General features: G+C 36.1%; 1 protein-coding gene across 3 annotated transcripts in view; it reads left to right on the forward strand.

Moving 5' to 3' along the window:
* PIBF1 (progesterone immunomodulatory binding factor 1) overlaps nt 1-26,253 on the forward strand; it is a 231,209-nt gene that overhangs the window by 169,842 nt on the left and 35,114 nt on the right. For all 3 annotated transcript variants that reach the window (XM_088021857.1, XM_088021859.1, XM_028106141.2), the window contains exons 16-17: nt 5,545-5,629; nt 24,082-24,255. In XM_088021857.1, the coding sequence (XP_087877983.1) occupies nt 5,545-5,629; nt 24,082-24,255 (259 nt within the window). The remainder of the gene's footprint in view (nt 1-5,544; nt 5,630-24,081; nt 24,256-26,253) is intronic.

Raw genomic sequence — 26,253 nt, forward strand, 5'->3', positions numbered from 1 at the left:
GGGGGCAATAGAAATTATGTTTTATCACTCACTGGGCACTTGATTATCTTAAGGAAATTGAGGGAAGAACCCTAAATATAAATTTTTCTTCCTGTATTATATATTTCTTCCTATATTATATTTGAAATTTTGTATAGAATCTCCTTTTACCTTTTTAATCTTGGAGCAGGAACATAAAAGGCCTGTGGAAAAATTACCTTTCACAGTTACCTTCAAATAAATTTATTTGAGTTATTTATTTTACTAAGAATTAATAGCTGAAAAGATTTAATATAGAGAAAAATAATAGCTGTAAGAGGAAACTATTAAGATGGACAAGTTCAGCCCTAAAGAAATTAAGCACCTTGTTATCTTAAGAACGTACAGCTTTGTGGTAGGGTCAAAATTTGAATCCAGATCTGTCTGCTTTCTAATTCTGTACTCTTAAACATTATGTTATACTGCCTCCCTATGTTCTAGTCTGAATAAGGGATAATTTTTCATTAACTAATATAATTAAGGAAGAGAAGTAAAAAAAAAATAATGTAGAAGAGTGGTTAAAAGTGGAGCTTTAATGAATTGATAATTGTTGAAGCTAGGTGATAGATACTTAGGGTTTGTTACATTTTCTTTCTTCTTTCGAAATAATCCAAATAAAGTTGTCTTTAAAAAACAAATTTTAAAAGGGAGTACAGGCTCTGTAGGTAGGTTGCATGGGTTTAAAGCATGCAACCCCATGACTTACTCAAAACAAAACTTAGTTTTGAATTGGAGCCGGTCAGTTAAACTCTCTAAACCTCCATTGTCCAATAGAACTTTCTGTAATGGTAAAAATACTCTGTTTCTGCACTGTCCAGTATGGTAGCCACTACCCATATGAGGAACTACATTTTTTATTTTAATTAATTTTAACTGCCACCTGTGGCCAGTTAATGGCTATGTTATTGGACAGTATAGCCAGTTTTCTTATCTGTGAAATGAGAGTAGTACTCTAGTACTAGCAACACCTAATTCATATAGTTATTCTGAGGATTAAAGGATATAATCTTTGTAATATATATACATACCACTGTTCCTACACATTATGAATGCTGGGTAAATTTTTGCTATTATTAGCATATCTTACATGAAACAAATTTTTATGTTGAAAATTACCTTAAAAATGAGAAATAACATTTCTCAAAATATTTTGAATTTGACAAAAATTAGGACTCCCTTAATAACAGCATCATCATAAAAACTATGTCAATTATGAAATTAACTATAAAAAATATTTTTATGCTAAAATCTGAGTCCTTTAAAGCTATGTTTCATGAATTTACTGTATAAATATTGTAATAGATTCTGAACTAGTATTTCACAGGATATGAAACCTTGCTCTTAATTGAAACAACTACCTTCGAACATGAAAAATTAAGGTGCTTTCAGTAGTTTAATTATGGCCTTTGAGATGCTGTTGAATGTACCCTCATGACATGAATGAAATACCATAAAAAACAGCCCAGTCGACAAGTCAGATCCAGTAGTCTGTCTGCCATCACTCTTACTTGGAGCCGATGACATTTCAAATGTAGAGGAATTATCCTGGGCTTTGAATACGCATCAGCCTGGTTTCTTTTGTCATGGTAGATGTGCCTGTAAAATACAGATACTGATGTGAATACCAAGGGTTAGATGTGAAAATTAAATGAAATAACGTATATAAAGCTTCTGGCACATGGGAGAAACTCAGTAAATAGTACTTCCCTTCCTTCTGTCCTTCATTAATTTGAAATTTAAACATCAAATGTCCCATTCAAAACAATTAACAGGTGAGTATACCTTAAAAAGGCCTATCCTTTTTGCTAGGTGTTGATTTTAATTGAAAGGAATATTTACATGAATTGATTACTTTTTAAATTGAAGTATAGTTGACATGCCATATTATATTAATTTCAGGTGTGCAGCATAGGGTTTAAACATTTATATGTATTACAAAATGCTCACCATGGTGTGGTTACCATCTGTCACCATACAAACTTATTACAATATTATTGACTGTATTCCCCATGCTGTACTTTTCATCCCCATGACTTACTTATCTTATAGCTGGAAGTTTTTACCGCTTAATCCCCTTCACGTATCTCTGGCACCTACCATTTCTCTGTATTTATGAGTCCTTCTGTTTTGTTTTGTTTGTTCGTTTGTTTTGTTTTGTAGATTCCACGTGAAAGTGAAATCCTGCAGTGTTTGTCCTTCTCTATCTTACTTATTTCATTTAGTATAATACCTCTAGGTCCATCCATGTTATTTATAGCAGACTAATATTCCCGTGTGTGTGTGTGTGTGTGTGTGTGTGTGTGTACACACTTGGTTTGATGTAGTTCTAATTATTTATGTCTGTTTTAGCTGCCCTTACCTGAGGAGACAGATCCAAAAAAATAATCGCTAAGACCGATGTCCAAGAGTTTATTGCCTATGTTTTCTTTTAGGAGTTTTATGGTTTCAGTTAAATGGTTACTTTTTTAGATTTTTTTTTTTTTTTGAGAGAGAGAATGAGATAGCATGAGAGGGGGGAGGGTCAGAGGGAGAAGCAGACTCCCTGCTGAGCAGGGAGCCCAATGCAGGACTCGATCCCGGGACTCCAGGATCATGACCTGAGCCGAAGGCAGTCGCTTAACCAACTGAGCCACCCAGGTGCCCCTAAATGGTTACTTTTTTAAATATGTCTCTAGCTTATACAATGAAAGCTCTCTAAGGAACTGAATAATTTTATCATTTTCTTAGAAAATAAAACAATACCACTATAGCAACCCCCACTTGAAAATTTAGCTATTTATATTCAATGTCTAGAAAGGTTAGAGTAAATATGTACAAAATGAAATCATTATAAACACATTAAAAGCTAGCATTTTGAGATATCACTATTAACCACTTTAAATTCCCCTATCATTAAAGTAATAATCCATTCTAGAGGTAGTACTGTTAAACTCTCCTCTACCAAGCCACAAGAGACAGTCTGGGTTATATAGTTTGATCTATGGCCCAGAACTGAAGGAAGCACAGAAAGAGAATAATTAGCATAAATTTCCTTTCCCCATTGTCAGTTCTTAGTTTATTCTTAACTAGTAGTTTAAGAAGAAAAGACTACTTAGCCTTGTAAGGCTAAGCCAGGGTATATTGATCCAGGAAGTTAAAGAACAGTATATCAGGAATATGTTTTCATATAGCAGGTGACACAGAGCCATAAACATGAATTTCTGAGTAATAATTAACAGTGACTTGAACAGTTATGGGTGTAATATACCATTCAAGATAGATATGCTTATAAGGAGATTTGTTTTGTAGTTGCTTTATGAGTCACGCATGGAAGCTTTGTATTTTTAAAGGTAAATTTCCACTGTTATGAAATGTGTCTTATGGAGACTAAACTTCAATTGAGTAATTACCTACATACTGGAAGAACACAGAGTATAAAAATCATCATATGCAGTTTTAGAGACCCATGTGTTGAAGATGGTCTCCCTTGTGGTTTAAGAGTATATTATAGAGAAGGCTGAGACTTTGAAAATATATACCCAAGTGTCATCTGAGGAGCCTGTACTGTTTGTGATAAATGCACGTCTTGCAGATAGAACAGAGTTGCTCTGTGAACCAGTTTTATCTACCCACCTTTTATTCTATATTATACTATTATTTTTGCTATTTGAATATGGAATACTTCCTTCATTCCGGAAAAAATTAAGCACCTACATATAAAACATTTCTAACGAATTACCCAGTCAAAATCCTTTATTACATCAACATTCCATTCCTATTGCATACATTTTATTTAAGGGCCTGTTGGTATTTGAGAGTATGTGTGTGTGTACATGTGTATACTTCCCGTGGGTGTATGTTTACATAGTGTGTGTCTAAAACATGTATATGAACATTAACATGTATACATGCATGTGAACATTAACACATTTCTGTTCCTCGAAAAATCCTATTCCTGTGTTACTGGATGTTTATTTTAATTTTAAAAAATATTTCATCTTCAAGGTGATTCTAGCTAAAGATAGATTCGAATTTTACAGTTACAGAAACATCTGATCTTTACCATGCTTTGGAGAACTCTGGCAGAATCTGACACTCAGTTACCTTTATATCATTTAGTTCTTTTCAACTCCAAGGCTCATTAGGATCTCTGATGCCTAATTCTGAAGGTCAGTCTGTTTTGCTGCTGAGCGGCTAACCTGTATGGCATTTAATTACTGTTTTTCTGGGATACCTGTTTTTCATCTAAATTAGTAATACCATATGGCATTTATGTTGTGTTTTATATGTTCGATTCTCATTCATTAGGTAATTCATATATCCCTTTGACATACATGAGTATTGTTTTACACTTTTACAGATGTGAAAACTGGGGCTTAGTAGGGTGGTGTGTGTTGTGCTCTATACCACACACTTGAGTCAATGTCACAGTTGGAAACAGAAGTCAGAATTGCATCTTGTTTTTCTCTCAGAGGACAAACTATGGTGCTTCCTTGGGGAAGTTCATTTACTAGGAAAAAGGGGAATGTGAGTTTTTTCCTCTTAAGTCCTTGGAATTACCTGTTCTTTCAGAATACCTACTACTATTCCTTGAATATTGAAAAAATTTCTGTCTGATGTTTTTAAAATTGGTGGCTTTCCATTTTCTTAAAGGATAATTGAAAACATCTTACCTGTTCAGCAAAACAGTCCTCACTAATTTTACCTTCACAGATTTTGTTTTGATATTTATGGAATTATGTTGTTTTAATTCATTGTTGCTTTTCTTAATTCATGATGTGGTGCTGAGTAGATTCATTCCAGTGGTTTTCAAAGAGTATCTCACTTAATGGTTCTAATTAATTTTTATATGTTGAATAATAAAACTCCAGACAATACAAAACAGTCCTCAAATATTTATCTCTTAAAACCTTAATATGTTCTTCCATTTAGACTTCTCACCCTTTCCTGTCAGAAAATAGGTCCTGTCAAAGGGCAAATTCACAATGCAGACTTAGAAATTAAAGACTGAACTAAGAATTTGGAGGCAAAAATTGTTTGCCCAAGTTTATCACAGACTGAATATCTGATTCATTTATCTAACTTAATTATATACCTGGTAATTTAGGACATGGTAAATTATAAAATGCTACTTTTAGTTTTAAGGATAAATGTTTTAATTTGACTTCAGGTGTCTTGAGTTTTAATATTTTGCCCAAACATGCTTTTTATCTTTTATATAAATCCCACTTCATCTTTTTTACATTTCAGGAGTAAATAGTCATCTTTAAAACACTAATTTTTATGCCCCTACTAGGCAGGAAAGGATTCTCAGAACACATCTCATTTGCACTGTCAAATGATTATTAAAAGAAAAAGTCTTCTTAGAAAATAGTTAGCTGTTGATTATATCAAACATTACAGTGGCTGGTCTGATATCCTTATGGACTATAAATTTAATTTCTCTTTAATTCAAAGAGATTTGTCAGATTAGTCTTTTGCTATATACTATTTGTTAATTAAATTTACACCAATATGATGACTTTAGAACTTGATTTTTTTTTCCAGCAATTTAAATAAAGAAAAGTCAGCTTTACTACAAATGAAGAATCAAATGGCATTAGATTTAGAACAACTTCTAAATCATCGTGAGGTACTTTTTCCATTTTGTCATAATTTTTACTTTAAGCTTTTTCAAAGTCCATGTTGCATTAAGATTACTGGATCCCAGTCATCCGTGTGCATTAATGACTTCTCATATTTGCATCTGACTGTGATCTGGTCCTTTATATTGAATGTGTGATACACTTTATTATTCTTTATGAATTAATTCATACTTTATTCTTTGTGTTAATTCTTATTCCTGGAATGCCCCTTCTTGTTGACGCCTTATTGCCTTGTTCAGTCTCTGTCATTGAATTTCCACATTATTTAATAATGATTTGTTTTACCTCTTTATCTCACTAGACAGTAAATTTCTTTAGTGTATCTCTGTCTTAATTCATCATTGTATTGCCCGTATGCTCCATGTATGCCTAGAGTCCATAAAGTATTTTTTGTTGCTGTTCCTCTCAAAAATCTTTCAGAGCTAATATAAAATTCCTCATTTTATAAAAGGAGAAATGAGTTTCAAGTGGCTTGTGTAAAGCCAGTTAGTAACTAAGAGATAACCCCATTTTTCTTATTTTTTGAGGCAGACTTACTGAAATACAACATACGTACAGTAAAATTCATGCGCTGTTTAGCAAACATTTCTGATTTTTGACCTACACACCCAGTTTGTAACCATCACCACAGTCAATATATAAAATAGTTTCATCACTTCAGAAAATTCCTTCATGCCCCTTTTATATTGACCCTTTTCCTCAACTCCAGTCCTAGCAACCACTGATCTGTTTTCTATCCCTGTAGTTCTGTCTTTTCCAACAAAACGTATTACATTTTCCCAGAATGTTGTATAAATGAAATTACCAGTCTTTGAGACCAGTTTTTTTCACTTACCATAAAAAAGATTCACCCAGGGGGGGTGGGGGGATGGGTTAGCCTGGTGATGGGTATTAAAGAGGCCACATTCTGCGTGGAGCGCTGGGTGTTATGCACAAACAATGAATCATGGAACACTACATCAAAAACTAAGGATGTGTAATGTATGGTGATTAACATAACAATAAAAATTATATAAAAATAAAAAAGATTCACCCATGTTGTTGCAAATATTAGTCATTTATTCCATTTTGTTGCTGAGGAATATTCTATTGTATGGATGTACCAGAGTTTGTTAATCCATTCACCAGTTGATGGACATTTGAGTTGTTTCCATTTGGGGGCCTCTATAAGTAATAAAGCTGCTGTAAATGATTTGTATACATGTTTTGGTGTAAATGTAAGTTTCCTTTTCTCTTGGTAAATACCCCAGGAGCAGGATTTCTGGGTGCTATGGGGAGTGTATGTTTAACTTGATAAGTTAAACATACTCTTTTCCAAAGTGACTGTACCTTTTGCATTCCCATCAGCAATGAATGATTGTTCCAGTTGCTCTGCATCCTCACCCACAGTTGGTACTGTGAAGCCTAGTTTTTTAATCCAGTGCATTTTTCCACTGAACTATCAGTGCCTTGTCTTGGCCATGTTTTTACCATTTTGTTATCCTAACAGAGAAAGAAATACAGAGAAAAAAACAGATCATTGGTTCATGAGTATCCTGAAGACATTGTTTCCTAGTCGGGGAAAGATATATCAGGTATTTGGGAAGAAATTATTGGAAGGATATTATTGAGAGAGATGAACTGGGGAATATTCCTGGAAGCAGTTCAAAGGTGCATATCCTAGAAATGGTGTCAAGGGAATTGCAGGGTTGTCTCTGTCTTAGAAATGCCCTTTGAAGTAGGTTTTCTTAAAGGTGTATTTTATTTGACAGGCGAAAGGGATAAGAAGGTGTCCCTGGACTAGATTTCAGAGATGACTTTTGCGTAGATAACTAGATCTAACAACAGGTTATATAGACTTGGAAGAGCTTCTGTGAAGATATTTTATTCTTTTTCTCTGACTTCCAGGCCTTATCTGTTCCCTCTTGTGTCCTAAGATTCTGCCCTCAAGTAATTGTTTCTTCACTGTGGAAGCCTGATTCATTCACTATGTGGATTTTCACAAATGTTTTAAAACTTGAATATTTAAGAAATAGTAACTACAGGGTTGCCTGGGTGGCTCATTCAGCCAAGCATCTGACTCGATTTCTGCTCAGGTCATGATCTCAGGATATGAGATTGAGCCCTGCCTTGGGCTCCATGCTAGGCATGGAGCCTGCTTAAGATTTTCTTTCTCCCTCTGCCTCTCCCCCCCTCCCCCGCCCACCACTTGCAGGCATACTCACGCATACTCTCTCAAAAACAAGAAAGGAAGGGAGTGAGGGAGTGAGGGAGGGAGGAAGGAAGAAATAGTAATTGCAGATGTCCATTCAGGCATACCAACTTTTTTTTCACAAAGCTGCATAACAAGTATTTTTTTGGAAGGGCAATTCTCATTTGTTTTTAGAAGATTATGCTAGACTCTGAAAAATATATGAGCAACTTTATATATTTTGTACATCATGCTTGGAATCACATTATTCATGAGTCCAAATAAAAACTAAAAGTTCTACTTAGTGGGTTGAAAATTATGTGAGTTTAGAAGGAAATATGTTTAAACATAGAAGTTAAGTACTAGCAAGATGAAACTGCAATGTGGCATCAATGAAATTTGCATGGATGCATATCCAATTATCAGGTAATTTTCATGCATTTGATAGTATCTTTATTTTGACAATTATATTTTAATAATCCAACATTGTGATTTTTCTTAATGCCATACATCAAAAGAAAAGGAGCTTTTTTCTTTTCAAAGCAAAATAAAAATTAAAGTTTAATAAAACAAACGTGATACAAATTTTTCATCTTTTTCCAAGAAACAGTTTAATTCCAACTTGTATAGAGCATGCAGATACAGAAGCAAGTGTAAACTGCTTATATGGAAAGAGAATGGTAGGTGACCCAGGGCAGTGCTTGACTATTCACTTAAATATTTACCTGATGAAACAGAGAGTCGAGGCACCTGAGTGAGCTCAGTCCGTTAAGCATCTGTCTTTGGGCTCAGGTCATGATCTCAGGGTTCTGGGATTGAGCCCTGCTTTGGGCTGCGTGCTCAGCGGGGAGTCTTCTTCTTCCTCTCCCCTCTGCCCCTCCCCCTGCTCGTGCTCCCTCCCTTTCTCTCTCTCTCTCTCTCTCTCAAATAAATAAAATCTTTAAAAAAAGAAGAAGAAACAGAGTCTGCAGGATTGATATATTCGTTTTAAGGCTATGAGAGTCAAGTCCTTAAAATAGCCAATAAATAACAGTTGGATAAGAATACCTCTGATAAATAAAATTTTTTGAAAGTGAAAATCAGGGTTAAGACTAAGGTGAGGCCAGCAAGGCCCTAGGGCACAAAATGTAGGAGAGGCCCATTCCCAGAGTCATGCACAGTGCACATGAGAGCTTGCCCCACACTAGGCAGGACCCTGGGAAAATTGTCTAATATGAGTCACTGCTCTAATCAGCTAAATTTTCTGAGTTTAAATCCACATGTGATCAAATGCACATTTTAAATTTTTCATTGTCTTTTTTACACTGGACACCTCTAGCTCTAACTTTTTAAGCAGTGTCATTTAGTTCCAATAAGACTTTAGACGGTCGTGTAATATAAAATGAGATCATCCACTCATTTACAGTAGGCAAGTATGTGTTAGATGAAGAAAGAAAACAGATGAGATAATTCTAGGTTGACAGTTCTAGGACATTGGGGCATGGCCATAAAGGGTTTTATTTTCTATATTAGTGTTAGATCAAAATGATTCACTTTAAAAGTAGCTAAGTTAAATATCACAGAATTAAATCTCATTGTCCCCACTTTTACAGATGAAACTGAGGCTGATAAGAGTTACGGACCTGAACCATGATTACCTACTTACTGTCAAAACTAAAAGCAAATACTTTTTTTTCCTGAAACAAAAGTTTATGATCTTTTTCCTTAGTCCCATTTAGACAAAAATCTCACGATGAATTATTGCTTGCATTAGTTCCAGGAAAGTTTTTGCCTCTGTAGATGAAGTTATATTCTTTCTTTTTGTCAGAAAGTGAAAACTGTGTAATTTAATGTGTTTCCTTTTTGTCTTAGGTGCCAAAAAACTCAGAGCTGAATATCTTATCCAGGTGTTATGATCTCTTTTTTTCCTCTTTCACTTTTGATGCCTCCGAATAACTTTTTCAGTTTCCTTTAAGTGGGTTGTGATCTTTTTTACCCTTAAATGTTTTCACTTGTGCTAACACATCTTAGGTATAAAAATATAAAATAATATAAATCTTAAATAATGAGAAAAAAGAGGTAAAGGCAAAGAGCAACTGATAGGATCTCATTCTTGGAGAAGGGTAGCAGGGCTTCAAGTTCAACATTCAGTTGAGTATAAGAAATGTAATTCCTTAGAATGTTAGAATGAGCAGGGAGCCCGATGTGGGGCTCGATCCCAGGACCCTGGGATCATGACCTGAGCCGAAGGCAGACACTTAATGACTGAGCCACCCAGGCGCCCCTAGAATATCTTCTTTCTTGTTGAGTGTACTTCTCAGGAATCGTTTCTTAAGTGGCTTTCATTTTTCATCCATTTTTATCCACTCATCTTTGCTTTTTAAAATAAGATTTGCTGGCTTGGAAATTCTCATTCTGCTTTTCTGAGTATATATTTCATCATGTGCCCTCAGAATATAAGTTTTCAAGGGTAGGAAAAGCATCTTTAATAAGCCAAATGTCTACTAGAATACTGTGCATAATTTTAAGAAGCTGATGTAAAACCCCTTTGTGATTTCTTCTGTAACTGTATTAAGGGTAGTGGTTAGAACCCCGATTAGGAAGCTTTTCCAGTATTTCAGTGAGTTATGAGGGTGTCTAGAACCAGACTGGCGATGATGGTGTCCAACAAGAATGGACTAATTTGAAAGCTATTTAGAAAGCAGAATCATGGGGCGCCTGGGTGGCTCAGTCGTTAAGTATCTGCCTTCAGCTCAGGCCATGATCTCAGGGTCCTGGGATCGAGCCCCACGTCAGGCTCTCTGCTCGGTGGGGAGCCTGCTTCTCCCTCTGCCTCTGTGCTCTCTCTCGCTCTTTCTCAAATAAATAAATAAATAAATCCAAAAAAGAAAAAGAAAAGAAAGAAAGCAGAATCATAGGGTTTGGTGATTGGATCCAGGAAATGTTGAAGAGAGGAGGTAGGAGAATTGATGCCCAAGGTTTTGGCTTTTGTCCTGGGTTTATGGTGGTGCCACAAAACACATGGGAGAAATAGATTTGGAGAAGAAAAGCTCAAGGAAATACCTAAGTGGATATGTCCAGTAAAGATGGTGCTTTATATGGAAGGGTTTAAATGACCTGGTAAATGAACTACATAGAATGAGAGCAGAAAAAGGCCTAGGCCAGAATCTTGAAGAGCACCAACATTTAAGGGATGGGCAGAGGAAAAAGAGTTTACACAAGTTAGAAGGCGGGGTAACCAGAGAAATGACAGGAACATCAGAAAGAGAGTAGAATCTGACCAGTGACAATGGGCTGTCAAGGGGCCAAATCAAACAAAGATGAAAAGAAAGCATCGATTGAATTTAACAAAATGGTACATCAGTTTCAGTGGAGCCAAAAAGCAGACTGCAGTGAATTGATGAATGAGCAGAAGTTGAAAAATGGTCGTAGGAAAAATAGACAACCATTAAGATATTTAAATCAGAGAATATAGGATGATGGGGGTGGAGGGGCATGAGGTCAAGGGCTTTTACCTCTCACAGCCAGAAAGTATCCAGTTTAAATGGTGATGGGAAGGAGCCAGGTAGAGAGAGACATTGTAGGTACAAACAAGAGAATCAATTGAGCAAAGTGTTGGGGAAGAAGGAGATCCAGAGCACAAGTGATGGGATTCAACTTTAGACAGGAGGGGCACCTTTTCTATTTTGAAGATAGAAATAAAGATTATGTAAAGATAAAAATGAGTTTGTGGGTTTGGTGGTAAGAATATAGGCAGTTCCCATCCAATGGCTGTGCTCTAATGGCAGGAGATTTGCTAGCGTCAGAATTTTGAGGAAAATAGAATTTTCAAATAGCTACACAGTAAATGAGCAATATGTATTATGGAAACACCAAATAATTGCCAAGTTGAAACACCATGTGTTTATAGTAGTACCATTCTGCGCAATTTTTCTCTCATAGCGTTCAGCATGGTAGGTATAAACATGGAGAAGATGGACAATGGGATTGGTCCAGAATTACATTCTACCTTCTAGTGTACATGCGTATATATGTGTTCAGATCTCTTGTTAGAATTGTAAGGTAAGGTTGGAATTACCTTTATATTCTTTATGTCACCTACATTTTAAACTACTGTGGAAAAAGCCAAAGTCAGACAAGATATGAGTTCCTATCACAGCTCTACCACTTGATAGCTGTGGATTCTTGTGACAGTAATTTAACCCCTCTATACTCCCTTTCCTCGTGTGTAAAGGTAATGTCTACCTTGCAGGACTATATGAGAATTAAATACTGTAGTAACATTCCTGGCGTGTAACAGGCACGTGACTCAATGAATGTGGTTCCTTTTTCTATTTTCCTTCTGTGTCAAGAGTCAATCCAAATGTTACATATTCTTTGAAGTTCTCTCAGTTTGACAAAGAAAAATTTATCCCTTTTTTCTACTTCTTTCCAGTAATTTTTAAAATATTTCTATTAATGTTCACATCACTATATAATTACGCATATGACTTGGCCAGTAAAGTGCCTCATTTTTCCTAATATATTAGCCTTAAGCACAGTATTTAGCACATAATAAGTACTCAGTTGAATGTTTGTTATTGTCCTTTATCTCTTCAATTGTAATTGCACTTGAAACTGTCAAATAGAATAGTCAAATAGAAAACTTCAGAAACTAACCTTTAATATAGCCTCATCCCCTTCCCTCAGATAGTAAAATACACTGACAACTGATACCATTTTAACTGAAGAAGCTCTCCTACACCCAAGAACAGTTTCAGAGAATTATCTAAAAGTAGCCGCTAGGAAGTCATATCTGTAAAGTTTGTCTAAAATAAAGCTACTCCTAAAACCCTGGACATGGTACCTGTACCCACAAGCAACCTTATGGGTATCAAGCCTCTCAAAAATGATACATATTTGTATCAAAATTTGTATCATATCTGTATCAAAAATGATACATATTTCTAAGACCTGAGATTCTTCTACCCTTTTAGTTAGTGCTTCTACCAATAATGTCTTTCAGGGTCTACTGGCATTTCAGTTAGTATGTAACCAGAATTAACTAACCACTCCTTACTAAGGTTCCTAGAATATGCAGAGCCCTATTCTTGCCTGCATGTTGGACTCCCATTAGCCCAGAATACTTGCCTCTTACTGCAGTGTGTATCACTTAACAAGAAAACAAACCTGCAGTTAGCCAGGTTTCCTAAAAGTGAAGTCACAGTATAATTATCATTCTTTTATGGTATGTTTATGTTCCCAGATTCTAACTTGTATGTTCTTTGTGATTTCTCGGAAAGTTTCAGGGACGTTTCAGCACCACAAGTGCCCCTTAGGCAATCCACTTCATAAAGGGTTCAAACAAATTACATATTTCTATATGTGTGTCATGCCTTTTGGTTCATACTTAACTGTTTTGACATTTTCTTAAGAATACCTTTTACATGTTTTTCTTATATACCTATGTAGTTAAATTTTACATCAGCATGACTAAAAAAAATACTGAGTAAGTTAATTTTTCTTTAGATGAAGATGTAATTATTCCTCAGATTCATACGTTTCTCATCTTAGTGATGCTCTGCCAGTTAAAATTTGTTTTGATTTAGTGAGTTTAAGTGAATTCTCTTTTAAGATTTATTATTTGAGAGAGAGAGAGAGTGCCCGTTCGTGTGGGTTGGGGGGTGCAGAGGGCAGAGGGAGAGAGAAGACCTAGGAGACTCTGCACTGAGCATAAACCCAACACAGGGCTCGATCTCATGACCCTAAGATCAGGGCCCTAAGATCACAACCCTGAAATCATGACCTGAGCCAAAACCAAGAGTTGGATGCTTAATCCACTGTGCCACCCAGGCGCCCCTTAAGTGAGTATTTTAAAGAAGGACAATTATTGTAGTGAAAACCTAAAACACACATAACAAGGGAAGTCATATTTTCTCTGTAAAGTTTTAGAATGCTTATTTTTTCCACATAAAGGTATGTGAATTCAGGTCCAAGGAAATTCGGGGACTAAAATATTGCAAAAAATAACTCATTGCTAATGTCGAATTTACATATACTTTTTTTTTTTAAGATTTTATTTTTTGACAGAGAGAGAGACAGCGAGAGAGGGAACACAAGCAGGGGGAGTGGGAGAGGGAGAAGCAGACTTCCTGCGGGGCAGGGAGCCCGATGCAGGGCTCGATCCCAGGACCCTGGGATCATCACCTGAGCCGAAGGCAGACACTTAACGACTGAGCCACCCAGGCGCCCAAGTTTACACATACTTTTAAAAGTATGCCAGAACCAGGGCCTCCTGGGTGGTTCAGTGGGTTAAGCGTCTGCCTTCGGCTCAGGTCATGATCCCAGGGTCCTGGGATAGAGCCCTGCTTTGGGCTCCCTGCTCAGCGGAGAGTCTGCTTCTCCCTTTCCCTCTGCCTCTCCCCACCCCGCACCCCGCCCCTGCTTGTGCTGTCTCTCGCTCACTCTCTTTCTCTCTCTCAAATAAATAAAATCTTTAAAAAAAATTTTTTAAGTAAGAAATAAAAGTATGCCAGAACCAAGCCTGTTATATATCAATAATAATATCTTGAGTTTTTATAGCTTCTTTCTTCCAAAATGTTTAAAACATTTTCAGATCAATTATGATAGACTAACATACTTACAAATCAGTTATAGATTGCTTTCAACCGAGTATATCTAGAAACTAAGGAATCAAAGAAAGGAAAAGTTTTAAATTATTCCTCCATGCTTCTGCCTTCTAGAATTTTCAGTTAATAATAAGAATGTTTAATATTTATATGTGACTTTGGAATTTTTTTTTTAAGATTTTATTTGTTTATTTTGATTGAGAGAGACACAGCGAGAGAGGGAACACCAGCAGAGGGAGTGGGAGAGGGAGAAGCAGGCCCTCTGCTGAGCAGGGAGCCCGATGTGGGGCTCTCGATTCCAGGACCCTGGGATCATGACCTGAGCTGAAGGCAGACGCTTAACGACTGAGCCACCCAGGCGCCCCGTGACTTTGGAATTTTTTAATACCCTTTTTTTTAAGCCTCACAGAAACCTGTGAGGGTCTTATACCCATTTCACAGAAGGAGCAGCTAAATCTCAGTCCATCTCGTGGAATGTTAACTCTCCTTGATTTTGAGTTGCATAAAAGACACATGAATTTCTCTTAGATTGTACTCTGTGGACCTCTATGTTTATGTGGACTTGTACAGAACTTAGTAGAACTAGGTTAAATTATTTTGATTTTCATAAGTATTTTGGCTGCTTTAATCTTTTTCATCATCTTTAAAATTACAAATATCTTTGTTGTACCTTGCAAGTGAAACACTTATGTGAAGCAATATAATATCTGATCATAAAAGTATTTTATCTGTGTATAATGCCCTTTTAACTTTTTTCACATCACATTTTCACATCTCTTAGGTATCGTATAGGCTTGTTATTACCTAGTTTTTTGATTTTGTATTTTAGAATGAAATATTTTTTCCCACTGTATTTTAGAAGTTTGGCATATTTTCTTTTAAATAAGTAAGTACAGGGGCGCTTGGGTGGCTCAGTCGGTTAAGCGTCTGCCTTCAGCTCAGATCATGATCCCAGGGTCCTGGGATCAAGCCCCATATCGGGCTCCTGGCTCAGTGGGGAGAGCCTGCTTCTCCCTCTGCCTGCCGCTCCCCCTGCTTGTGCGCTCTCTCCCTCTCTCTGTCAAATAAATGAAAATCTTTAAAAAAAAAAAAATAGTAAGTACACTTCTCTGACTTTTTTTTAATCAGTGAGGAACAAGTAAAGACCTCTTGCTATCATTTCTATCCCTGTGTTTTTATGATTCTCTTAGAATTGTAGAGGTTTTTAAGAAACCCAACAATTCTAGAACATGAGGAGACACACAAAACTGCAAAGCTATAAAATAGGTCTCTGGAAACGTGTGGTGGCCAGGAGAGATTAACGATACGAGGTAATTATATCATAATCCCGTCAGGTACCATATTGGCAGTATTTTAATATAAACTTAAGTCACTGATCACGTATCAGGGAGCTAACACTGCAAGAAGGCTGGGAATACAACATGGAGAAAGTACAGGCACTGGAGTGAGCAGTACTCTGGAAACAGGTCCTCAAAGTAGAGCACAGTGTTTAGAGTCTGATGTCGATGATGGAAATCAGCTAGAATATGCATCAAAACCTGTCAGATTATACTGAGATAGTAAAGGCCAGAAACTAGACAGCAACTAGATGAAGACTGTTACAGAGGGAGAGCGGGGCACCAAGAGAGCGTGAGTACCGGAAGGCAGAGCAGTCAGAAGTCCAAGATACACTATCCAGCAATCAGAGGACGTAAAGGGTGTGTACAAGCCAATGAGAACAGAATCAAAGGGCCCACACTTCTGTTTTGTCAACCATGGCAGTGATTTCAACTCAGGGGCCTACTTTATTGTGTTAATACTAGCTTCCTCTACTTGGATCACTGTTGAGCATGACCTTAGATTATATCCAAGTTCAGGAAAGAATGTACCAGGTGATTAGTTATGTCCCTTAGGCTATGACAGCACAGTTGTCTCTCATTCATGTATATACTTGAGCTCTTGCTAAGCTTTCAGTCATAGATAAGGTATGGTTCCAAAAATGTGAATGTCATCTTAAATGCTTTAGAATAAGGAGTTGCTAAGCTAGATCTTACTCTGCTCTGCTCTGGCCAAGACTCCTTTCTTTGTTCTGTTCTAGGCCCAAAACTTCTCAATACTAGAAGGTATTCTGAGGAGAACAATCAGGATGGTGAAAGAATTCAAGAATTCTTTTTAGTCATAATAGACACGAGTGAACTGGGGGTGTTTACAGAAGAAATGATTTAGAGAAATCTAAGAAATTCAAAGTAAGCATGTGAAAGAGGCAATAATAGACTTGTTATACATGTCTCCAAAGGCTAGAATTAAAACCTAAGAGTAGAAATTATAAGGAGACATGTTTTATTTGTTTTGTTTTGCTTTGTTTTTTTGTTGTTATTGCTGTTGTTTTGTTTTGTTTTGTTTTGTTTTGTTTTGTTTTGTTTTGTATAGAGGCCAGGTTAAATAACTTGAAGATCCCTTCCAAACCTGAATTTGTATGTGTGTATCAAAGCCTTTGATAGAAGATAGATGCACTATTTTATAAATAATGACAGCTTTGAATGCAGAAAGACCTACATTTGAAAACTGGTTTCACTTATTAGTAACTAATGGACTTGGCTAAATTTCTTAAAACCTTCTAAGCTCGTTTCTTCATCTTCAAAACTGAAGTAATATTTACCTCTTGGTATTTGGAAGAGCATTAAATTATTATTTTTTTCAAAGATTTATTTGAGAGAGAGAGTGAGTGCAGCGGGGGAAGAGGGAGGGAGAGAGAGAGAGAGAGAGTCTTAAGCAGCAGAGCCCGATATGGGGCTTAATCTCATGACCCTGAGATCAAGAGTCAGACACCCGACCAAAAGCACCACCCAGACGCCCCTGGAAGAGGATTAAATTATTATATAAAATACGTAGCACAAAGCCTAGCACATAGTAGATACTCAGTGAATGTTAGCTCTTGTCCTCTCTCTTCCTCTCCCCACACCTAAAAACTTTATATTCTCCCCTTGAGGCAAAGGGACAACCCCAGGGAAAGGTTATCCTACAAATGGGAGCAAGTATTTCGAAGGGAAGACTGAGGGAGGGACTGAAAAATAGGAGTTTGCAGTTGTAGATACTGATAACAATTCTCTCACAGTTCTGCCATACAAAATCTGCTTTGTCCATTGTTGAGAGTGTAGTGGCATTGACATTCAAGGTATATTTTAACATCCTCAAAAATCATGTATTAAAAATCTCTACTAAAGTATTTGTAAGTGAAATCATCTGCAGGTCTGAAATCTGCTTTGAAATATTTCAGAAAAACTGGTAAGGAAATAGATAAAACATTGTTGACAGAACAGTCTGGCAATCCCTCAAACAACTTAACAGAGATCCATATGACCCAGCAATCTACTCCTAGGTATATACCCAGGAGAAATGAAGCATGTCCGCACAAAAACTTGTGCATGAATGTTTATAGCAGCATTGTTCACAACAGCTAAGAAGTGGAAACAACCCAAATGTCCATCAGCTGATGAATGGATAAACAAAATATGGTATAGCCATACAGTAGAGTATTATTTGGCCATAAAAAGAAATGAGGTACTGATATATGTTATAACACGGATGAACCTTGAAAACATTATGCTGAGTGAAAGAAGCCAGTAACAAAAGACTACAGATATTATGATTCCATTTATATGAGATGTCTAGAACAGGGCAATCTATGGAGGCAGAAAGTAGATTAGTGGTTGCTTAGAGCTGGGAAGTTGAGAGGAAGATGAGATCGAGGAGTAATTCCTAAAGGAATCCAGGTTTCTTTTTGAGGTGATAAAAAAGTTTTAAAATTGACTATGATGTAATGTGCACATATCCATGAATATACTTAAAACCATTGAATTATACAGTTTAAATGGATGATTGTATGGTTATGAATTATATCTCACTAAAGCTGTTTTAAAAAACAATATGGACAAAATGTTGACCATTGTTACAGTTGGGCAGTAGAACTGAGAGCTTCATATATTCTTTGCATATTAGAAAGTTTCCATAATAAAATGTTTTTTAAATACCCTTTCAGATGAAATTTAAATATCCAAAATATGCACGTACTTGGTTTAAAACAAGGTTGGTTTTTACCTCCTGTGTACCTCAAGTGGGAAAGATGCACAGAATTTCCAGACTTGTTAACCAGAACACGTTGTTATTCCTATGCAGAAACACTTACATTTGACCTCCCGTGGAGCACATACTTTGCATTATACTTGTCAGAGCTATTTTCATCAAGAAATGCCATCTATGTGTCCCCTTGCCAGCATCTTTGCAGAGTTTACAACTTTCAGCAATTTATTGGCATCAGCTCTGCAATAGTGTTAAGCAGCTGCTCTGCAGTTGAGCTGTTTTAATATACCACCACTCTGTGCAAATAGTTTATATTAAATGGCCAAGATATGTGATTTGGGATCTAGGAGAGCAGTTTATCTCTTTTAGAGAGATTATTTATGCAATGAGAGTCATCCTCCTCCTCCTCATCATCATCTGCAAGTTTCATAAGAATGTCCTTGCCCTTAATTCTTCCATTTTGATAGTAATTATTTTACTGCAATGTGGTTTTGTTTCATTTTATTTCAGTTTTGTCCTAAGTCTCAATTGTATAGCCAGATGCAATTCTAGAGTTGTTAATTTTAATGAATGGTTCATCATTCTTGAAACTGTAATTTTTTTATGTATTTGATATACTAGATTATAACATATATACTACTAGCTTTTTGAAAAGCAGCATAAAAGTGTCAGAATTAATGACTGTTATTATAAATCACACTATGTATGTAGAATAGTATTTAAATATCTCAAACTAGTGGTTAAAGGGAAAGAGGATTGGGGCATGTCACTTTTACGGTATTTGAATTTTACAATGAATAAGTAATGCTTGTATAATTTTAAAAAATGGGAATTTTTAAAAATATTTTGAGAAATTAATGGAGAATTTGCCAAGAATAGGCTAAAACAGCCAAAATAAAGGACTCCAGATTAGGGCAGTCTACATTTTGACATTTTGGAGAAGAGAGCCTGCTTTCTGCATGAACCCTACAGTGAAGCCTACTCAACACATTTTCTCGTCCACGTATTCAGAGAGAGTACTCCGTTGTTTCATTCACATGAATGAAATGAAAAACAGAAAGAAAACTTTTAATCTGGTTCTTTGTTCATAATTTGGAACACACACCAAAGATTGTCAGAAACTAGAAGAAAATTAATAACACAAAAGGGAAAAAAAATCACAACAGAGAAACTGACCCTGGTCTCCAAAGAAAACAAAAACAAAACTCCATAGCAGAAAAGAACTTATAAGGTGTAATTCGTTTTTTCAGAAAAATATGAGAAAGTAGTATTTCCATAAAATAAGAAACAGAGAACAAAAAAAAAAAAACATTGGTGATATTTTATTTCCAAAAATTGCTAAAATAAAAATCATGAAATTCTTGTAAGTAAGTAAAAATGCCAGGAGAAGGGTACAGAGAGTAGGAGAGTCGGGGGAGGAGGTAACTGGGTGATGGGTATTGAGGAGGGCACGTGTTGTGATAAGCACTGGGTGTCATACTTCCCTAATGAATCATTGAACACTACATCAAAAACTAATTATGTACTATACAGTGGCTAACTGAACATAATAATAAAAAAGAAAAAACTTTGGGAAAGAAAAAAACAAATGAAATAAGAATCAGCTTGGCATCGTAGTTCTCAGAAATTTGACTTTAGGAAACAACGAAGTAATACCATCAAAGTCCTGAAGAAAAGCACAATACTTTCTTCCACAATACCCTCTCAGAAATAATAAAACTTGCCAAGATAAATGATGAAGAAATAAAGTAATAAAAAGAAATTTCAAAATAATAACTGGGCATCAGTCTTAAAAGCAGTCTACAAAATGGAACCCAACTAATAAATAGCATGATTAAGAAGCTAGATAATCAGGTAATATGGGAAAAGGCATGTATTGTTTCCATCAATGAGAAAAAAAAAATAAAAGGCAGGAACTCTAAGGAGGAGGGAAATCTCTTTTAGAAAGTCAGAGTACAAATAGGAACCCAGGTAAATTGCATGATTTTAAGCAATAGATGCAATGTAAGAAAAAGAATTCAATTGAACATGATACTTGAAACATTCTCCTTTGAACATCAGAGGTTCCTTTCTTGTGCATCTAATCACATTCTCTGCTCTACAGTGAACAGTATTTATAAGTCATCAAATATAAGCACAAATAACCCTACTGACCAATCAGAAAAGGATGGTTTAAAACCAGAGAAAAGCAGAATCAAAAGCTAGGGAAATGAAATGCAAAAGTCAAGTCCAAACAATAAGAGCAGAATCTTAAATAGGAGATGGAGCCAATAATCAAGAGCCAGACAAGAACATGGTAAGAACCAAACCAGATCAGGAACGAACCAGAAGATCTCCAGGTGACTTCATCTTACCAAACGATTCTGTTTTGTAGTGACAAGTAAGTTTTCTAGCTCGTATATGTTAATGTTGGTTTATTTATTTTTGTTTTGTCAGTCTGAGAATTGAGATCTCATAATTACAACCATTCTGTTTATAATTTTAATACCAATAAGGGCATGACAATTTATGCCAAAAATGTAGGTGAAAGATCTATTAAAATATTGTCATGGATAGAAAGACTCAATATCATAAAAGTCAGTTCTTCTAAGTTTTTCTTTTAATTTAATATAAGTCCACCCCATCTCTAAGAATAGAGCCAAAAATATATCCAAATCATTAAACATTACAACAGTGTGACATGAGTGTATGAATTGGCAGACTATTGGAATAGAGTTTAAAAGTCCAGGAATAAATCATCTACTTATGGAAGTTTAGTGTATGATAAAGATAAGCATCTGAAATGGGTGAGTACATAATGTTATCACAGAATAGCTTTGGGGGAAAGATGTGGAATCCACACCCTTCACCATAATCCAGGATAAACTTCAAACAGATCAGAGGTCTAAACGTTTGAAAAGGAAAAGTAAAAGAAAGCATAAAAGTAACTTGAGGAAAATGGAAGAAGAAAACACAGAGAAGGCTGTAAAATGAGAGACTGACATATTCAGCTACATCAGAATCAGAAAGTTCGGCATAGCCAAAAAAAAAAAAAAAAAGCATAAACATAGATAAAAGATAAAGGGGGGTCTCCCACTCATATTACAAAGGGCTAAAATCTCTAACATATAAAGAGCTTCTTGACATGTGCAAGAAAATGACCAATCACCCAGGAGAAAAATGGGCCAAGAATATCAAATACCCTTAAATATATGAAAAGCTGCTCAACCTCTCCATAGAAGAAATGCAAAATAAACATACTCACTTATCAGACTGGCAAATATCCAAAAAGGTAACACAAGCATACGTTTTATCAATTAGGAAACTGAAGCTCATTGAACCAGAGTAGATTGCCTAAGTTTACATAGTGAATAACAGAGTCAGGAATAGATGTGTCTTTGACTTCTAACCTAATGCCAAAATATTTCCAGTACATGTGTTTGGCTTTCTGTGTGTTCAGTACGTGATGGTATTGTGGATACTATTTGATGTTAAAGGGGAATTTTCATTCCCCACATTTACCATTGGCATAAAAGGGATGGATCATTTATGTAACCAAACATAATAAAACTGAGCAAAACTTTTCTACATGTTCTCTTGGTATCCACTGTAGCTGCATTTTTGTAGTGGGAATTTTATAGAACTGTGTTACTTGTACAGTGTTCTTTACCTGCATTTCAGAAACCATGCTAACATTGTCTAATGCAGCCAGAAGAATGAAAGTAGACTGTGCCAACACCCTAAATTGAGGTGATCCTAGTCTGGATGAAGCAAAGACCTATGAATTTCCCTTCTGTCTCCTGACCAGCGTCAGGAATGAGCTGTTTCCTGTAACTGCTCCTCTACCAGCAGCAGAAGGAAGGCAAAGAGAAACAAAATGGCGGCCTCCTCCCCAGCACTTAGGGGCCAAAGCCCTCTGCCTAATGTACCTGCACCTCCTTCCTCCTCTCCCTCCTCATCTTTATTGCCCCACCCGTCCCCTTCGCCAACAAATATGATCCCCTTTACCTTACTAATCTGTAGATTAGTAGTAGGTTGTGTTAGAGGTTAGTTTTTCCTATTATTTTATCTTCATGCCAAGATACAAAAGTTACGGCAAGTAAACGTAGGTTCTTTCAGAGAGAAAGTTTTCTTTCGATAGCCTGAGAGCCCATCATCTCCCCTTCCCCTTCTCCTTACAGTGGTAACTAGAACAGGAGCTAAAATCTGCCGTGTTTTACCAGACATGTTTAAAATCAAATCAGTGATTATGTACTTCACTATGGAGAGCATATAAATGACATAACATAATCTTGAAAGCAGAAGGATCCCTCAAAAGGCTCAAATGATATTATATCAGATTGGCAGTGTCTGAAGGTGCACACATTCTCATGTGCCTCCACCAAGCCAACCCCAGGACTTCAGAAAGGAGAAGAACGATTCCAGCACCATTTCATCCAGCTCCTCTGTTGGCCCTAAGATTTATTAAGGCTTGGTGGCTTGAACTCAACAGCTCTGTGTTAAAATACCCACTCAAGCGAGATGGTTCTAAATAGAACTAATGACAGCCAGGGGAAAAAAAAAAAAAAAAAAAGGCCTGTAGGAACTTGCTGTGACCCAGAGCTGATGTCTATAAACAGATTAGTAGAAGGGAGCAGAATAGCTCTCTGCCACCATAACTTTGGTGTCTTGGCATGAAAATGAAATAAAATAATAGGGGAAAAATGACTTCCAACCTAGCCCACCACTGTCCTACAGATAATAAGGTAAAGGAGAGTTTAATCTGCCCTCTCTCCACATGCTTGTATTTGACTGAATGAATTTAGTAATTAATCATAAATATCCACTAAGTAGTGTTAGATGCTAACAGTTTGACTGTGGGGAGAAATAAAAGACAAAATAGACTGAGAAGGGGAATGACTGAAAATTGTGATCTGAGCTCTTTAACAAGTTCAGCAAAATTAATTCTTAGTTCAAACAGCAACTGCTAAAGCCAACTCCAGTTTTCATTTGTAAAAGAATAGGGAATGACATGATTGAAGAAATCCTGAAGTTGTATTAAACTTAAGGTTTGAACTGGTGATTAGTAGGCAAGAAAAAGAGTTTTGGACTCTTTTTCCCTACCATCTTCTTATAAAACTTCAAAAGGAAATTTTGATAATTGAAGAGGAGGAAGAGAAAAAATTAAGTGCCTAAATCATCGACTCAACAAACAGGTGTAGAAAAGCTTCGGCGGAAAGTAGCTCTGCCAGTGGTTCCGAGGTTTGTCCGGTTAGAATCACTTGGAGATCTTTAGAAAATTCCAAAGCCAAGGCCATCTCCTTGCCCAGTTACTCACAATCTCTTCTGGTGGGACACAGACATCAGTAGTTTTTGAAGTGCCACAGGTGATCCCAATATGCAGAAAAATCAGGGGCCCACTAGAGCATGGAATGATATATTTATCACTTACCATCCTAAAAATACTAATGGTATGAATCGATAATTATGTGCAGCATTGTACATTGACATGTTGTTAGTTTCATAGCTCACCTCATTCATATAGTGATTGCTTCAAATGTTTCTTCTACTTCAAGAGTAAAAATAAATGTTTTACCATCCATCATTTTTAGTCTGCTTGCTAAAATCACACTTGCCATTATCTTCTGTTTTCATCTATCAACAGGAATTGGCAGCAATTAAACAGATTGTCACCAATATGCGTAGTAAGCACTCTGAGGACCAGTTACTTCTTACTAAAACAGATGCAAAAAATATGACAGAGAATCATAAATCAAAGACTTTAAATGTGCCTAGGGAACATGAAGACAATATATTTATACCCAAACCAACACTCTTTGTAAGTACAACCAATATTAACTTAAAATTTTAATATCTCTGATTTTCATAAGTATATTTAAGTTTCTTACCTCTTATTCATATTGGCTTTAAACTACTTTTCAGTTTTATTAAAAGGCCTTGAGAGATCTGTTATTAATCCCTTTTCTGAATGTATGTATTACCTACCTTACAACTGATAGTTGGTTTTTAGTTAACATATTGGGCTTGCCCAGAAATGAGCCTTAATGTAGCATTTACCTCCTCTGGTCTTCAGGACTTGTAGGGGACTCAGAGGGACATTTTGTATAAGATACGAGTTTTTAATTTACCTAAGAATAAAAAGACATGCAAAATATCTCTTTCCCCCTCTTACTTGTAATTAGTATATTTTGCTCTAAGAGGCTCTTCATAAAGTACAAAACCAATCATATTAACATAAACTAAAATGCATTTTTAGGTAGAAATGTACATGTAATTATTCAAAAAACAGAAAATTAGAAAAATTTGGATTAAAAGAGAAAATACTGAAAATGATGTTTTAACAAATAAGAATAAAAATAAAAGGCAACAGAATCAAAATAGTAACATTATTAAATATTACACTTTAACATGGTTTCCCATCCTTGCTTTAATTTTCCAGAAGAAATGTGATTTTTACCATCTGACCAGACACTTAAAACCAGACAGATTTTTCTCTGTGATACTCTGATTTAGTGAAACCCCAGAATCGTAGTTTTTTAAAACTTCCAAGATGATTATAATAATTGGTCGAGTATGGGAGCTTCTGATCTAAGCTACTTCATTATACATTCAGATAATGCTGCTCGAGATCAATGTGTTATGAGAGATTGCTTGGTGATTATTACATGGTTCAACATCCTTTTTTAAAAAATGACAGAGAGTTACAATTTAGATGGAATAAGGGATAATTACTGTAAGGATCCATGTGGCGGTAATGGAGACTGAGCTGACAGGAGAGAGAAAACAGGAAGCCTAGATTGACCAGCCAGGAAACAAGGCAGCTATACGGATTTCCGGATTTCCGCAGCTGTGTCCTGGGATCTTTTCCTCTGGTGGTACACCAGCTTCTCTTTGTTTCTCTCCCAGTTTCTGCTTACTCATAGTTTCCACTTCCTCATTAACTTGCTCTTGGCCCCTTGTCTTGAGACATGCTTCCTTCCCACATCTACTCTCTTATAACCTAGTTCTCTGTGTATTTTCCAAAAACAAGAATCTAATTGGCACAGCTTCTTTTTGTTGGGTGATACGCCTTTGTGGCAAGTCTTGGTAAGGTTATTTATTAGTCGGGCTACTGAATGGCCGCTCTTACTAGTGAGCAGAAATCGCATGGTACCAAATAAGCTGCCTACAGCTATTTATTCCAAAGGACCATGGCTCAGAAACTGGGCTAAGATGATGGCAGACAATATGATATGTCTATTATATTATAATCTAATACATAGATGTTGATAGGATAAGTAAGGTCAGATGAAAACCACAAGATACAGCCAATTACTTAAAGCCTGTCACACCGTCTGATCTGCCTTTCTGACCCTTCTCTGTTCCAAGCAGTGAACTATTCCTTCTGACCCTGACCTCCTGCATTTCTGACTTTGTCTGGTAACCTGATTCTGATATCTTGACTACAACCAGTATATAATTAACAGTAAAATTTCTCCAGTGCCTCAAAATGTTATTCAGTGAGAATAAAATTAAGAAGATTCAAAATATAAAGTATTAATTGGGGGGTTTTTATTTCCTTCTTTTTGCCTATGTGTGTTTTCTGTTTTTTTTTTTTTTTGTATAATAAACTTAATTTCTTTTATAATAAGGGAAAATTTTTCAAAAGAGGTATGAGCTCAGGAGTGCCTGGCTGGTTCAGTCAGTAGAGCATATAGCTCTTAATCTCAGGGCCATGAGTTCAAGTCCCATGTTGGGTGTGGAGCCTACTTTAAAAAAAAAAAAAAAAAAAGCATGAGCTCAGCTATACCCTAATGAAAAGTGAGAGCTAATACTG

Source organism: Eumetopias jubatus, unplaced genomic scaffold, assembly GCF_037043125.1.
Source record: "Eumetopias jubatus isolate StellerSeaLion01/CBP00866 unplaced genomic scaffold, mEumJub1_p1.0 scaffold_3, whole genome shotgun sequence".
Taxonomy (NCBI): Eukaryota; Metazoa; Chordata; class Mammalia; order Carnivora; family Otariidae; genus Eumetopias; species Eumetopias jubatus.